At 36.7% G+C, this 14,886-nt stretch overlaps 1 protein-coding gene across 1 annotated transcript; it reads left to right on the top strand.

The window, feature by feature from the left end:
- Window positions 1-12,624: 12,624 nt before the first annotated feature.
- Window positions 12,625-14,621, top strand: LOC112090731 (linolenate 9R-lipoxygenase-like). The gene is made up of 2 exons (XM_024162745.1): window positions 12,625-13,836; window positions 14,493-14,621. Exons 1-2 carry the CDS (start codon window positions 12,625-12,627, stop codon window positions 14,619-14,621), a joined length of 1,341 nt encoding a protein of 446 aa, XP_024018513.1.
- Window positions 14,622-14,886: the final 265 nt, after the last annotated feature.

Here is a 14,886-nt window from a genome sequence, read left to right as displayed (position 1 = left end):
TTGCAAGCTTCTCCATGTTTGATATGTGTTGCTTTGGTTCATTCCATTGCTTGTAACATAAATGATCAAATAAAAAATATTTTTAAAAAAATCTTTATAATTAAAGGTAGACCAAAATTTGACATCTTTAATAAGGAAAACAAAGAAGGATAATGGTATTTGGATTCGAATGTTTGATATTAAAGTATTATTAACGTTGGACTTAAAAAAAGTCCCACACTTTCATGATCAAGGGAATCTCTCCATAACTTTTGTTCTTATAATAGCTTTTAGCACTTTTCACTGTTATTATAGCGACCGTTTTGTTTCACTTTTGCTTTGCAAATCTAAAGCTAATCATGGGACGTATAACAAGCCGTGACACACTTTGTACGGTCAAGGATTCAAGGAAAAACATCACTCATTATAAGTTAATAACATAACACGCACCATGTTCATTGTTTCCCCCAACAAAGCATACAAACAAAGAGAGAAGGGTAAAGAGGAAACGCTGATCGGGTTAGCCAAATATGGGCCCATCTCAATGTCTTAAGCCCATGGTTCGAGCCCAATCAGGGTTGGTTGGTCTCAATGGCCTATTAGCAAAGAGAAATTTACTGAAATTATCCGGTCTAAAAGACTATTATTTAAGAGTAAATGATAAAAAAATAATCGAAATTAAAAACAGTGTAAAATGAATGTAGACATGAAGAGAGACTGTAGTATGAATGAAGTCACCCCATAACTCATTCCCTTAATTAAACTTGGTCACTGGATAGTGACTGTGTAACGACCATTCAAATAGAGCAGCTTATACATCACTCTCTCTATTTCGTAAACAATTTGATGCAATTTAACATATAATATATTTATGGCCGTTCAGTTCGCTAATTTGAGTTTTTAATTTGAGTTGAGATGTGATATTATATGAGAGTTTTTTACTGTAGTAAAAAAATTAGATGTAGCTGTTTCTAAAAACCTTTTTACTGTAATAAAACTCGAATCAATAAAATAAACAGGACCTTAGTTTTAGAGTATTCATTCCAAACAATAGTAGTACCAGTAATAATGAAATCGGTAGAAAGAAATATGTGAATGTCAGCAGTATAGCTCATCATATATCATAATGTTATATCAGAACACGCATTTGCATTGCTGCCATTTGTTTCTCAGGTCAAAAGGCCCATCATCCCAGGTCTCTTCAAACTTATTTATCTACCAATACTTTTATATGTTTTTTTCTCATTTAGAAAAAAAAAAAAAAAGGAAAGGAAAGAATTTTATATTTTTCCTGCAACATGAAAACCAACTTAGAAGAGGTGACAATGAAATCAAACCATTTCCTTACATTTTTTAACACTAATTAAAGGGCGTATTTTGTGGAGTCTAACAAAACACAATTTCCATTCATGCAAAAAAAAAAAAAAAAGGATAAAATTAATTTAATATCCTTTATTATAACAAAATATTGAATTAGTACCTTATGTTTTTCATAACGTTAAAATAGTACTTTTAGATTTTAAAACACAATGGGTGCGTTTGGAATTGATTCCAAAACGTTTTTATTTTCTGTACGAAAATGAAAATGAAAACGTTTTTAGTTTCATTTTTGAATTATTTTTAAAAATGCGTTTGGTAGTTTTATTTAGATATTGATTTCAGTTTTAAAAAAAACTGAAACTGCGTTTGGTGGTTTAATTTTTGAAAACATGTAATAATATATTAAATAATAATATATTAAATAAATAATATTATTAAATATATTAAATAAATAATATTATTAAATATATTAAATAATAATATATTAAATAAATATATTAAATAAACATATACAATACAAAAACGGTTTCAGAAAAGAGGGAAGAAAATGAAAAAAAAAAAAGAAAGTGAAATCCGTTTTTCAGAAAATAGAAAACGAAAACGAGAAAATGAAAACACCTTTTTTTCGTTTTCTGATTTCCACAAAAAGACAAAAACGTTTTTGGTTTTGTTTTTTAAAAAAAAATTGCACCAAACACGTTTTTAACATCCGTTTTTATTTTTTTGCTTTGAAAACCGTGAAAAATGAAAATAAAAATGCAAACAAACAGGCCCAATGATTTTGATACCTTAAAGCTTTTTTTAGAATATCAAATGTCAAAAATGCCCTCTTACTTAACTAAACACAAAATAAATTTAAAAGTGTAATTGTAAAATATTTGAAAAGAATCATTTTTTATAAAAAGAACATCTTAGATCCAAAAATAAAAGGAAGAAATATTCTTCCTATTCCTTGGTCAAAAACCTATAAAAAATTAATTAATACTGTGTGGACGTTTAGTTCATATATTTAAAATTATAATTTAAAATTATTCTTAATTTATATGTATTTTTTATAAAAAAAAATACTATAATGAGTTACGAATTATGACACGAATTCTCGTACTAAACACCCTCTGAACTTTGGGATGTGATTTGCAGTAACTTATGCTGAAGAATCGATTTAGAGCAACTAATATTACTTTTAAACACGCTCTAATGAAAAAAAAACCAGATTTAAAAACCATATTCAGAGCCTCCATCCTGGCCGTCCCCGTCCCCACCCTTCGCTGCCAGTTCCCGCCGTCGCCCTGCCTTCGAAGCTGAAGCCATGACAGATCCCGAATACTGTGGGGTTGCCGCCCCTCCCCTCTCCTTCCGTCACCCTCGCTGTGGCGAAAAGGTGGTGCTTCTTCTTCTTCTAGGTCGGCAGGTCTGAGTCTAAGGTGGAGGGAGCTTGGTCTGGTGGGAGAGGAGATGGAAAAGGGGGGCTGGGCATATCTACATTATACAGATTTAGGTTTTACCGAAGAAGAGAAAAACCAAAACCGTGCTATATGCAAAGATCTGGCGTTGTTATGATCCATCTAGAATTCTTGAAACTTAGAAATTTTGTTTCGATTTATCTGGGTTTTCTCAAAGATGTGTAATTTGTTATAAAACTTGGACCTAGTTCAAGGAGACATCCCCGTAGCATCAATGGGTCTTTTGAAAAGATCAAATCTGAGTTTTTGTTTTTATTGCATAAAGGGGCTGCTTTGATTTCAATTTTTCTGGGGATATAAAAGCAAGGATGTTAGATTAGCTCATGAGGTCAAGTGCTGCGAAGTGTGTGAAGAACAGAGAAGAAGAATTAAGAAAGGATGTTATGTTTTTAGGATTGTTTGGTTTCACATTTGATTGTGGTATAAGAAAAGGAATAGTTGGGTTTGTTTGTGGTGCTAGTAAGAAAATAATAGATCAGTTTCTTTAGTTTTGGCGTTGCGGATGATCCGATTGTTTGATTATTGTCCTTAAGCTCTTTTTTTTTTCATTTTATTCTTTTCCGTTTTTAAAGTTTTACGTATTTTCATTATTATTTTTTAAATATTTAACATTTAATTAAATAAATAAAAGGGTGAAAATGACATTTCATATTTTAAAATGGGTTGGAGGTACTAAAAAAAAGTTTTCTAAATTTTAAAATATCATTTTAATATTATGAAAAATAGAGAATACCAAGTCAGAGTTTTACTATGAGGAAAGGTATTAAATTAATTTTATCCCAAAAAAAAATAAAGCCGCTGTGGTCTTTGTTGTCTGTTAAATCAGTGACATGTTGCATTAAGTCATCCATGACTAATACTTTTTTTTTTATTTTTTATTTTTTTAGTTAAAAAACTGTGATAAAAACACAATACGGAGAAGGAGATAACGTTCTAGCTAGGGAAGGAGATCAAGTTCAGGACATTAGAAATTAATAACATTTTAAGAATAAATTTGAAATTGAATTGTGTCATTTTCCCTTTTTACATCAATCTATAAATTTTGACTTTACTATTTGCCAATAAAATTAGTGGGCTTTTATTATGAAAATAAAAGGGTTCATATATCATCAATGACATTACTAGTCTCCCATGGAAAGTAGCATAAGAGAAATATAGAAGGAAAATCAGTGCCTATTGTTTGCGTCATATTTAATTATAGAATGTGGATATAATAAGCCGGCCTTTTGAGTTTTGCCTCTTGTTTCTTTCTTTTTGTTAAGGGTGACCACTCGTATTAATAGATTGTATTCATATCAATTTATTTATTATTTGTGTCAAAAAATATTAACTCAAATATAATTTATTTATTTAAACATATTAAAAATGGTAACTCAAACACGACTCATTTATTAATCGTGTTAATCGTGTCAACCCGTATAAACTGTTTAAATTAATATATTAAAAAAATAATTAATATAATAATAATTTATTTAACACAGTCAAGATAAGTTTAACATGTTTATTGATCAATTTATCTTTTTTTTTATGAAAAATAAATAAATTTTACCTACAAATATTAAAATTCACATTATTTATATTTAATATGTCATATAAACTTTCATGTTATACCACATATAATTAGATTGTAAATGACAAATATAGTTAATTGTGTAACTCGTGTCACTTCGTGTTAGAAGGTCAATCCTAACCTAACTAATTTATTAATTGTGTTAATCATATCAACCCGATTATAATTCAAACTCATTTATAATAGACTCAAATCCACTAATTTCGTACGAGTCGTATCGTGTTGTCGCTACTCAGATTGCCAACCTTATTTTTTTGTTGATATTTACTATTTACATAGATTTTCCCTCAAACTTTTGCCTCAGTCAGTAGATTCCGGAATGAATTCATACTTATACTTGAATTTCATCCATTAATTCTTCTTTCCGTGATCCTTACTACACAAGCTGACAAGACCCAATCATTGGAAATCTCAAAACGCTGTCCATATTATTTTAATTAATTTGGTCATGGTTTACAATTTTTTTCAGCCAACGTCATTTTCTTAAAAAGAAAAAGTCAATTTCTCACTTTTCAAATTACAAGGTGCACAAAATATTTCTCACTTTATTTCTTTAATACATCGATGTCTATATATATATATATATATATAATATTTTGGAAAATATACCAATTAGTTCAGTTCATGATCTGTTCATGCCGTGACAAGTGAATTTAAGAACTTGGGATTCCTATTTCCTGCCCTCATCAAAGTTAGTAGGGTTTACAGATTACGCAAATATGTATAATCTCTGTTTTTTAATGGAACCAATGAAAGAAAAAATTATTAAAATCCATCCTTCAATCTTGCAAAAACGAGAGACTAATTAAAATTATCTTATTCTTAATTCACATACGTGGGACTTTTTGGTAAATAAAAATTCATCGAGAGAATATCCATATTGTATATATCTAATTGTTGAATACGATCAAAATCACCTTACAGTAAAAAAGTATACAAAAAAAAAAAAAAAAAATTCTCCCGATAGTGTATTTTTTCATGTCAAGAAATCTCTTTAAAAACATATAAAGAATTGTGTCCCTCTGTGGCCGTTTAACGGAAACAACCGTTCAAAGCACCTTCCCCAGAATATCCCTATTTCGAATGTGTGTAGAAATGACACAAACGCAAAAAACGACACACACAAGAAAACCAGCACAACTAGTCTGGTAATGGTAATGATATGGTAGAGAGCTAGCTGGATCTATTATTTTTGCGATGTCCGCCATTAAAAGATGACTCACACGGACACCCACAAAAAGCATCCAGCTAATTTCTCTTGCTCATTTCGCCACCAATCTTAAACACAACAGATATATCCCTCGTCCGTACTCGTTTCTCGAAAAAAAATAATAATCTATCTGCTTGTTTCTCATTCTTTATCCTTTTATTGATCGCTTTCATCAACTTTATGCATATATATGATATGATATATATATATATATATATGTATATTATTTTTTTTATTGGATACGTCATACGTGTATATATAAGCCAAGGTTGCAGTCTCTCATATCTTACCGTCTAAATAGAACAAAAGTTTAAATTTGTTATTATACATCCATATTGGTTGGTTTATGAGAGACAGGATATTCAGCCGTAACGAGGCGGATGGAATAAAAGTGGAATATCTGAAGCTGCTGTTTTTAAAAAATTAAAAAAAAAAAAAATGAAGAATTCTCGGAGTAACCAAGGGAAGAAGAGATCATGAGAGAATACGTGTTGGAAGAAGCAAAGTATCAAAACAGTGAAAATTTTTGTCGGCTTCCTGTTGGAACTTAAAGAAGGACTACATTGGCCTCCGCTTCTTCTTTTTTACTTATAAATATGAGATCAGCAGAAAGCAGCTTTCACTTGTGTTGTGGTAAAACGGCTATTTTTAAATTTCTTCTTCTCTTAAAAGTCTTGAAACCCATTTTGAACCCTTTTCTGTTTCGCCATTTGGCATCCTTTTAAGGTACGTAACGTTACTTACCGTTTGCTTTCGTTATAACTAACTAGCTATTTTGTCTTAATTTGTTTACTGTTGAAGATTATGTTCAAACTATGAGGCTGACATATTTGCTTATATGTATGTATATATAATATATGACATACTGAAATATGCAGAGGAGAGTCTTTTTGAAAAAAGCAGAAGAACGCATGAGTCTTTGATTGGTGACAAACCAGGACTGAAGGGAGTGATAAACGACAGAGAAACTTGGATTTTCCTTGTTTGACATCTCAGATGACCAATGGAAGCAATTGAGCTTAGTTGAGGTAATACATTATTGTTCTGAAAGTAATATGAACCAACTTCAAAATTTTCGCTTCTATTTGATTTTGTTTTCTTTTTTCTTTTTGGGTCTCATAAAAACCAACTAAAGCCGTTGAATGAATCTCAAAATAATTGGCTTTCTAAGCTTGTCTTTCATTCTTCTGGTTCTTATTCATTTTGCGTTTGTTGTCATTAATCTGTTTCAGATTTTTCAATCTTAAATTTTAGTTTAGGTTATGAACACCTTGAAAAGTGAACTGAACGTCATTAGTTATTTGATTTCAATATGCACACCATGAACTATCAGGAACAAGTATAAACAAAAACAACAAGGAAATATGGATCCGGAGAAGACAATAGAAGATCAGTTCTGCAAGTTGCATCCATGTCTGCCTATAAACACAAGAATTGGGATAGTAGGCGGTGGACCGAGCGGCTTATCAGCAGCTTATGCACTGGCCAAGCTTGGCTACACTAATGTGACTGTGTTAGAGAAGTATCATTCTGTTGGTGGCATGTGCGAATCGGTCGAAATCAAAGGTACAAAAGCCACAAAATGGTGTCTTCTATGCCAATTTTTATTTAAGCTATGGTTATTCAGTACATAAAGAAATATTTTACTTAAATCATACAGGGAAGATATATGATCTGGGGGGTCAAGTTCTTGCCGCAAATAGTGCACCTGTCATCTTTCATTTGGCAAGAGAGACCGACTCTGAACTAGAAGAGATGGACTCACACAAGCTTGCTCTTATTGACAGTTCCACAGGGCAATATCAAGATATAAAAGTTGCAGATGACTATGTATCTGTTATGTCACTTACCTTAGAACTTCAGGTTGTTCTTTACTTAAGACTGCTTTAGTTGTTTTGATCTCTCAGCTTGGAAATTACTAAATACTAAATGTGTAATCATTGTTCACAGGATAAGGCGAAAAGCTCTAGCCGAATTGGCGTCCATGCTGTGAGCGAATTTGCTTTGGACTTGACTCCTCAATATCTTGAAGCTCACGGACTAGAATCGGTTCCAAAATCTGTGGCTTATGGTTACACTGCTTCTGGATATGGATTTGTCCAAGACATGCCTTATGCTTACATTCATGAGTTCACTCGCACGTCCATGGCTGGAAAGATTCGGCGCTTTAAAGGCGGATATACGAGTCTTTGGAGAAAAATCAGTGAATCACTTCCAATTGAAGTTTACTGCAATACTGAAGTTTTAGCAGTCAAACGGGATTGTAGTGGTGTTCGAATTGATGTGAGAGATTGTAATGGAGAGTTCAAAGTCATGGAGTTTGATAAGATCATAATCTCTGGCTCTTTTCCTTTTAAAAATGGAAGAGTTTATAGATCACCTCCTTCAAATTCTACAGGTCTGTTTATTACTCCCCTTCTTATTAGTCTTCTCTTTTTCTCTCTTTTCCCTTTCTTGCTAACAAGAAATTCTCTGAGCAGAACATGAAACTGAAGCAATAGATATGAGTGATCTTGAAAAGGAGTTGTTCAGTAAAGTAAAGACAATTGATTACTACACCACTGTCATGAAGATCAAAGGTCTAGATCATATGCCAATTGGTTTCTATTACTTTGGTGACTACATGGATGATCCTTCAAAAATCGGATACCCGGTCGCAATGCAGAGATTTTATGCAGACACTGATATTTTCTTGTTTTGGTCATATGGAAATTCCGTGGACATTAAGGGACCAAATGTGACTGAGCTAGCAATTGAAACAGTAAAGACTATTGGGGGACAAGTTGAAGAGGTGGTTCTACAACGGCGATTCAAGTATTTTCCCCATGTTAGCAGCCAAGGTAAACTAATTAAAATGATTTGCTTCCACTACCATATCTCTAGATTACAATACGGATATTATTAACTTGTTAAGCCTTTATTACAGATATGAAGAATGGTTTCTATGACAAATTGGAATATGAACTTCAAGGCTTGAGGAACACTTACTATGTAGGCGGGCTTATGGCGTTCGAACTTACCGAGAGAAATGCGTCGTATGCCATGGCCTTAATCTGCAAGCGCTTTGCATCTAAAGATTCTGCTCCAATCTTTCCTTATGTCAAGGTAAATCTCACGGTCGTCACATAACTTTATGATTGATGGATGCTGGGTTTTTTTTTTTTTTTTTTTTTGAATATATTGACTTACTGTATAGGCTTGACTTGTTGCAGAGTCTAAATCCCTTGAAAAAGAAATGCCAAAAAAGAAATCCTAAAAGCTTAGATGAACTTCCAGGAGTGGAATTTCCTGATCTACCTTCACTTGATTGCTACTTGAATTATTGGGGAACTCATAGAGTTACCCAAAACAAGACACTTTATACTTGGATAAATGAAGAAGGAGCGGTGGTTTGCCACAGGACTTACAAAGAACTCCATAATAACGCTTCTTACACTGCTCAAAAGCTCTTGACAAGCAAAAAGCCAGTTATCAAGCCCGGTGACAGAGTTCTATTGGTCTACGTCCCGGGATTAGACTTCATCGATGCCTTTTTCGGTTGCTTGAGAGCCAAGGTATTACCAGTGCCAGTGCTTCCTCCTGATCCTATGCAAAGAGGTGGCCAAGCGCTTATGAAGATTGAAAATATTGCTAAATCATGTCAAGCAGTGGCAATCCTATCGACACTCGGATATCACTCCGCGGTTCGCGCAGGATTGGTGAAGAGTCTAATTTCTTTGACTGGGAAAAACAGGAACTCCACAGCTCGCTGGCCTAATCTTCCATGGCTACACACAGATTCTTGGATCAAGGACTCTAAAAATACAATTGTAGAAGGAAAAGCTGATCATTCTGAACCAAAACCAGATGATGTAAGCTTTTTGCAGTTCACATCAGGCTCAACCGGTGATGCTAAAGGAGTCATGATAACTCACGGGGGTCTCATTCATAATGTGAAGCTGATGAGAAGAATATACAAGAGCGCCTCAAAGACAATATTAGTAAGTTGGCTTCCTCAGTACCATGATATGGGGCTGATTGGGGGACTATTTACAGCTCTAGTCAGTGGTGCCTCTTCAATATTATTCTCTCCGTTGTCATTCATCAAGAATCCACTCTTGTGGCTCCAAACCATGAGCAAGTACCGAGCTACTCACAGCGCTGGCCCCAACTTTGCCTTTGAGCTAGTGGTTCGAAGGCTTGAATCGAACAAGAATCATATTTTCGACCTCTCATCCATGGTTTTTCTCATGATTGCTGCTGAACCTGTGAGGCAGAAAACTGTGAAAAGATTTATTGAGCTCACTAATTGTTTCGGCCTGTCTCAAGATGTTATGGCACCTGGTTATGGCTTGGCAGAAAACTGTGTCTTTGTCAGTTGCGCATTTGGAGAAGGAAGGCCTGTCTTGGTCGATTGGGAGGGAAGAGTATGTTGTGGTTATGTGGATCCAAATGACGCAGACGTGGATATCAGAATTGTTGATCCGGAAATTGGTGAAGAGCTGGACGAGGATGGAAAAGAAGGAGAGATTTGGATTAGTAGTCCAAGTTCTGGAATTGGATACTGGGGTAGGGAAGAACTGAGCCAAAACATTTTTGGAAATGAGCTCCAAAACCATCATGGACGTAGATACACTAGAACCGGAGACTTGGGACGAATAATTGATGGGAATTTATTCATCACTGGAAGGATCAAAGATCTCATCATTGTAGCTGGAAGAAACATTTACTCAGCTGATGTAGAGAAGACCGTTGAGAGTTCATTCGAGCTTCTACGTCCAGGTTGTTGTGCCGTTATTGGTGTTCCTGAGGAGACCTTATCTGCCAAAGGGATTTCTGTACCAGACAACTCTGACCATGTTGGTTTGGTTGTGATTGCTGAGGTTAAAGATGGGAAGCCTGCCAGTGAAGACGTGGTTGAGAAGATCAAAACCCGAGTTGCGGAAGAACATGGAGTCAATGTTGCTTCTGTCAAGCTCATCAAGCCACGAACCATTAGCAAAACAACATCAGGAAAGATCAAGAGATTCGAGTGCCTCAAACAGTTTATTGATGGAACACTCAATATTGTACCGGAGCCAATTATACGGAAGAAGTTCCTAACTCGATCCTTCACTACCGGTACATGCAAGGAGGGAAAGACGCCGCGGCCTCAGCTAGTGAGTTCCCCTATACAAACTCCTACAAAAGTGAAAATTAAAGAAATTGTGGAGTTTCTAAAAGGGCTAGTCTCAGAGCAAACTGGTATACCAATTAACGACATCTCTACTACTGAGAACTTGGTCTCTTATGGAATTGACTCGATTGGAGTGGTTAGAGCTGCTCAAAAACTTTCAGATTTTCTTGGTGTTCCAGTTGGAGCTATAGATATTTTCACAGCAACTTGCATAGCAGAATTGGCACACTTCTCAGAAAATCTTCTGCTGAAGTCCCAACATGAACACATGAACACTAGTTCTCTATCCTATGATTCAGAGCTTAAGATTGATTCTGTTGAGTCTGTGATGGAAATTTCCAAGTCTCGCCAATTGGGTATCTGGTTTCTCCAAAATCTAGCTCTAATTTATATTGCTTTCCTATTAGTTTTTCCTGCATATTTTTCATTCTCTACTCTCATGTGGTCCATCTCAGCCATCCTTCCATTAACAGAAAGGTATCCCATATTATACTATTTGATTCCGTTGACTTTTTCACCTTTTGCTTGGATCCTTTGCATTGTCTTCACCTGCATTTGCCTCTCTCTTCTTGGAAATTCTTTCTTGAGACCAAACTATGCCTTGAACCCTGAAATTTCCATCTGGTCAGTGGACTTTGTTAAGTGGTGGGCACTTTATAAAGCCCAAGAAGTTTCTTCCAAGGTTCTGGCAGAACATCTGAGAGGAACAGTGTTCTTGAAATGTTGGTTTGAGATGCTTGGAGCAAAGATTGGATCTTCAGTTTTGCTTGACACGGTTGACATCACAGACCCATCTCTAGTTTCGATTGGAGATGGATCTGTGATTGCAGAAGGAGCTTTGATTCAGAGTCATGAAGTGAAGAATGGAATTTTAAGTTTTTTCCCAACTCGAATTGGCAGAAATTCTTGTATTGGACCTTATGCTGTTATCCAAAATGGAATTTCTGTGGTTGAAGACCTTGAGATCATGCCTTTGCAAAAGAATGGAGCCAAGCTTGCAATCAAATCTCTCCGCAGTACTAATCTTCACAAGGTATGTTCTGCTTTTTTCTTAAGATACTAAATCTCATATTAAATTTTCATGAGTCATATTTTTATGTAGCAGTCATTTTTTTCATGTACTTTAACTTGGATTAGTCCTCATGAATTTCAGGGTGCGTTGATACCAGATGATACAAGTAAAACACAAACTGAGGCAATTCACCACTTCATGGGAATCTACTTAGTTGGCTTTCTCAGCTCTCTCTCAGCAGCCATAATGTACTTCATCTACGTCTGGCTTACCAAAAAATCTCCTTCCCTACAAGAATATACTTTTCTCTGCAGCTTTGGAGCATTTCACTGGATGCCTTACACCATAATTGCATATGCCACCATGTTTTCCAACATCTCATCAAACATATACCAATTTGCCATCTCAATAGCCATTGCTTACTTAGCTCATGGCCTAATACTCACCTTTCTCACATCTGCTTCAACCCATTTCATATCTTCCAAGCCAAACACAAAGGAATCCCATCTCAGAACCTGGCTTTGCCATCGGATCAGAATCGCCTGCCACCTCAGATTTGCCAAGCTCTTGTCAGGTACAGAGGCCTTCTGCGTGTACTTGCGCCTTTTGGGTGCGAAAATCGGAAAACATTGCTCCATCAGAGCAATCAACCCGGTTTCCGAACCCAAGTTGATCTCAATCAGTTCCGGTGTTCATCTTGGCGACTTCAGCAAAATCATACCTGGATTTTACTCTTCCAATGGCTTCATTAAAAGGAAAATCGAAGTGCAGGATAATTCAGTCATTGGGAGTCAAAGCCTAGTCCTTCCAGGTTCAGTAATCCAAAAAGATGTTATTCTTGGTGCACTTTCAGTTGCTCCATTAAACTGTGTGCTTCAAAGAGGCGGCGTTTACGTTGGTTCTCAAGCTCCAATCATGATCAAAAACACAATGCACTCTGTGGACGACCGGATTGAAGAGATGGACATGAAATACAAGAAGATAGTGGGAAATCTAGCTGCAAATTTGGCTGCCACAACTCTAAAAGTCAAATCAAGATACTTCCATAGAATTGGTGTTAGTGGAAAAGGCCATTTGAAGATCTATGACAACATCATAAATTGGCCAAACAATCACAAAATCTTCAGCCCTGGCAAAACCTACCCTGTCATTATCCGCCACAGCAACAGCCTAAGCGCTGATGACGACGCAAGAATCGACGCGCGTGGAGCAGCCATACGAATACTCTCAGATGAACCAAGCAGCGATAAGGACGCCACCCTCCTTGACCTGACATTGAAGACAGGCAAAGCATTCTACGCCCGGTCAATCTCCGATTTCGCGACGTGGCTGGTGTGCGGCCTTCCTGCGAGAGAAGAGCACGTCAAGCGAGCGCCTCACGTGCGCGAAGCAGTCTGGACATCGCTGCGAAACGCAGACTCCTACACGCAGCTGCATTACTACTCCAACATCTGCAGGCTGTTCCGGTTTTCGGAGGGACAAGAAATGTACGTGAAGTTCAAACTAAGGCCTTATGATCAAACCATTGGAGAAGGCTCCGGCAAGGTTGAGCCTATCGGGATTCTCCCGCCGGAGACCGGCGCAATTCCCAGAAACGAAACAGACACACGTCCTCTGCTCTTCCTTGCAGACGATTTTCGCAGCCGCGTGGAATCCAAACCCGGTCTCCGCTACGTGTTTCAGTTACAATTCCGACCGGTTCCGGACGATGAAAACGCACGTGAACTTGCACTCGATTGTACCAACCCATGGGATGAAACTGAGTTTCCATACATTGATGTTGGTGAGATTAACATCAGTGAGAATTTGTCCGCAGAAGAATCAGAAAAGCTTGACTTCAATCCTTTCCTCCGTAGTCATGAAGTTGACGTCATTCGCGCCACGTCATGTTCTCAAAGTGCTTCAATTGATCACGGCCGTTCATTGATCTATGAAATCTGTCAACACTTGAGAAATGGCCAACCTCTTCCGGAAGCTTGGAGAATGTTCTTGGAACAATCTGATGTGAAGGTTGATTTATCTGGTTGTCCATTAATGGGTGCAAGTGCAACAACATTAATGGATAAGAAAGATGAGGAAATAGTGACATTGGCAAGAACTTGGGATCAAACTCTTTGGGCAACTTTTGTCCAACCTTTACTACAAACAGTCTTTCCTTTTTTCCTCTTGGGATTGGTGATTTTTGCTCCATTGAAATGGGTTTTGTGCTTGAAGGAGTCTCAAAAGGCGGTCCCACTTTATTGGTTGATTCCCTTGTTTTGGGTGATTTCAGGTTGTTTGGCAGCATTGGGATGTGTAGTCGCCAAGTGGGTTTTGGTGGGAAAGAGGGAAGAGGGTGAAAATATGATGATTTGGAGCAAATGGGTATTCATGGACACAACATGGCAGGCCTTTAGGACAATAGTAGGGGAATATTTTATGGAAATGACAACTGGGTCCCTTCTGTTTTTGGTGTGGATGAGGCTCATGGGGTCGGATGTTGAGTGGGACCAAGGTGCTTACGTGGACACCATGGGGGTTTTGTTGAACCCGGAGATGATGGAGATTGGGAGAGGTGGGTGTGTGGGAAGAGAGGCTCTGTTGTTTGGACACGTGTACGAAGGTGATGGAGGGAAAATTAAGTTTGGGAAGATTAAGGTTGGGGAAGGTGGGTTTGTGGGGAGTAGAGCTGTTGCTATGCCGGGAGTGAGGGTGGAGAGCGGTGGATGTCTAAGTGCTCTCTCTCTTGCCATGAAAGAAGAAGTGATCCAGTCAAGGTGAACAAAAAAAAAAAGTTTGGGAAGATTAAGGTTGGGGAAGGTGGGTTTGTGGGGAGTAGAGCCGTTGCTATGCCGGGAGTGAGGGTGGAGAGCGGTGGATGTCTAAGTGCTCTCTCTCTTGCCATGAAAGAAGAAGTGATCAAGTCAAGGTGAACAAAAAAAACCCCCCCAAATATTGCATATCTTTTGAGACGTGGTATGGATATATACCATATATATATATATAATAGCAAGTGTTTTGTTGCTTTTAGTTAGGAACTTGTAAGCTTAGTACAAATAAATGAAATAAAATATTTTTCTTCATTGAAACTCTCGTCACTATTGTCAATGTCTTTGTTCATTGCATGATATTGAAATGTACATTGTATTAGAGAAGGTATGGCACGTGGGGCAAGCATAATATGTGAGAGAATGAATG

Source organism: Morus notabilis, unplaced genomic scaffold (assembly GCF_000414095.1).
Source record: "Morus notabilis unplaced genomic scaffold, ASM41409v2 Scaffold18, whole genome shotgun sequence".
In the NCBI taxonomy this organism is placed as follows: domain Eukaryota; kingdom Viridiplantae; phylum Streptophyta; class Magnoliopsida; order Rosales; family Moraceae; genus Morus; species Morus notabilis.
Note: the sequence above shows the minus strand (reverse complement) of the source record. Positions and strands in the feature narration are given on the sequence as shown.

Bases quoted from the DNA above. Each gene is read 5' to 3' on its own strand.
- LOC112090731 (XM_024162745.1), top strand. From the start codon at position 12,625: ATGATCAAAAACACAATGCACTCTGTGGACGACCGGATTGAAGAGATG. The intron at 13,837-14,492 runs GTCCAACCTTTA...AAGTTTGGGAAG, and splicing joins AAACTCTTTGGGCAACTTTT to ATTAAGGTTGGGGAAGGTGG.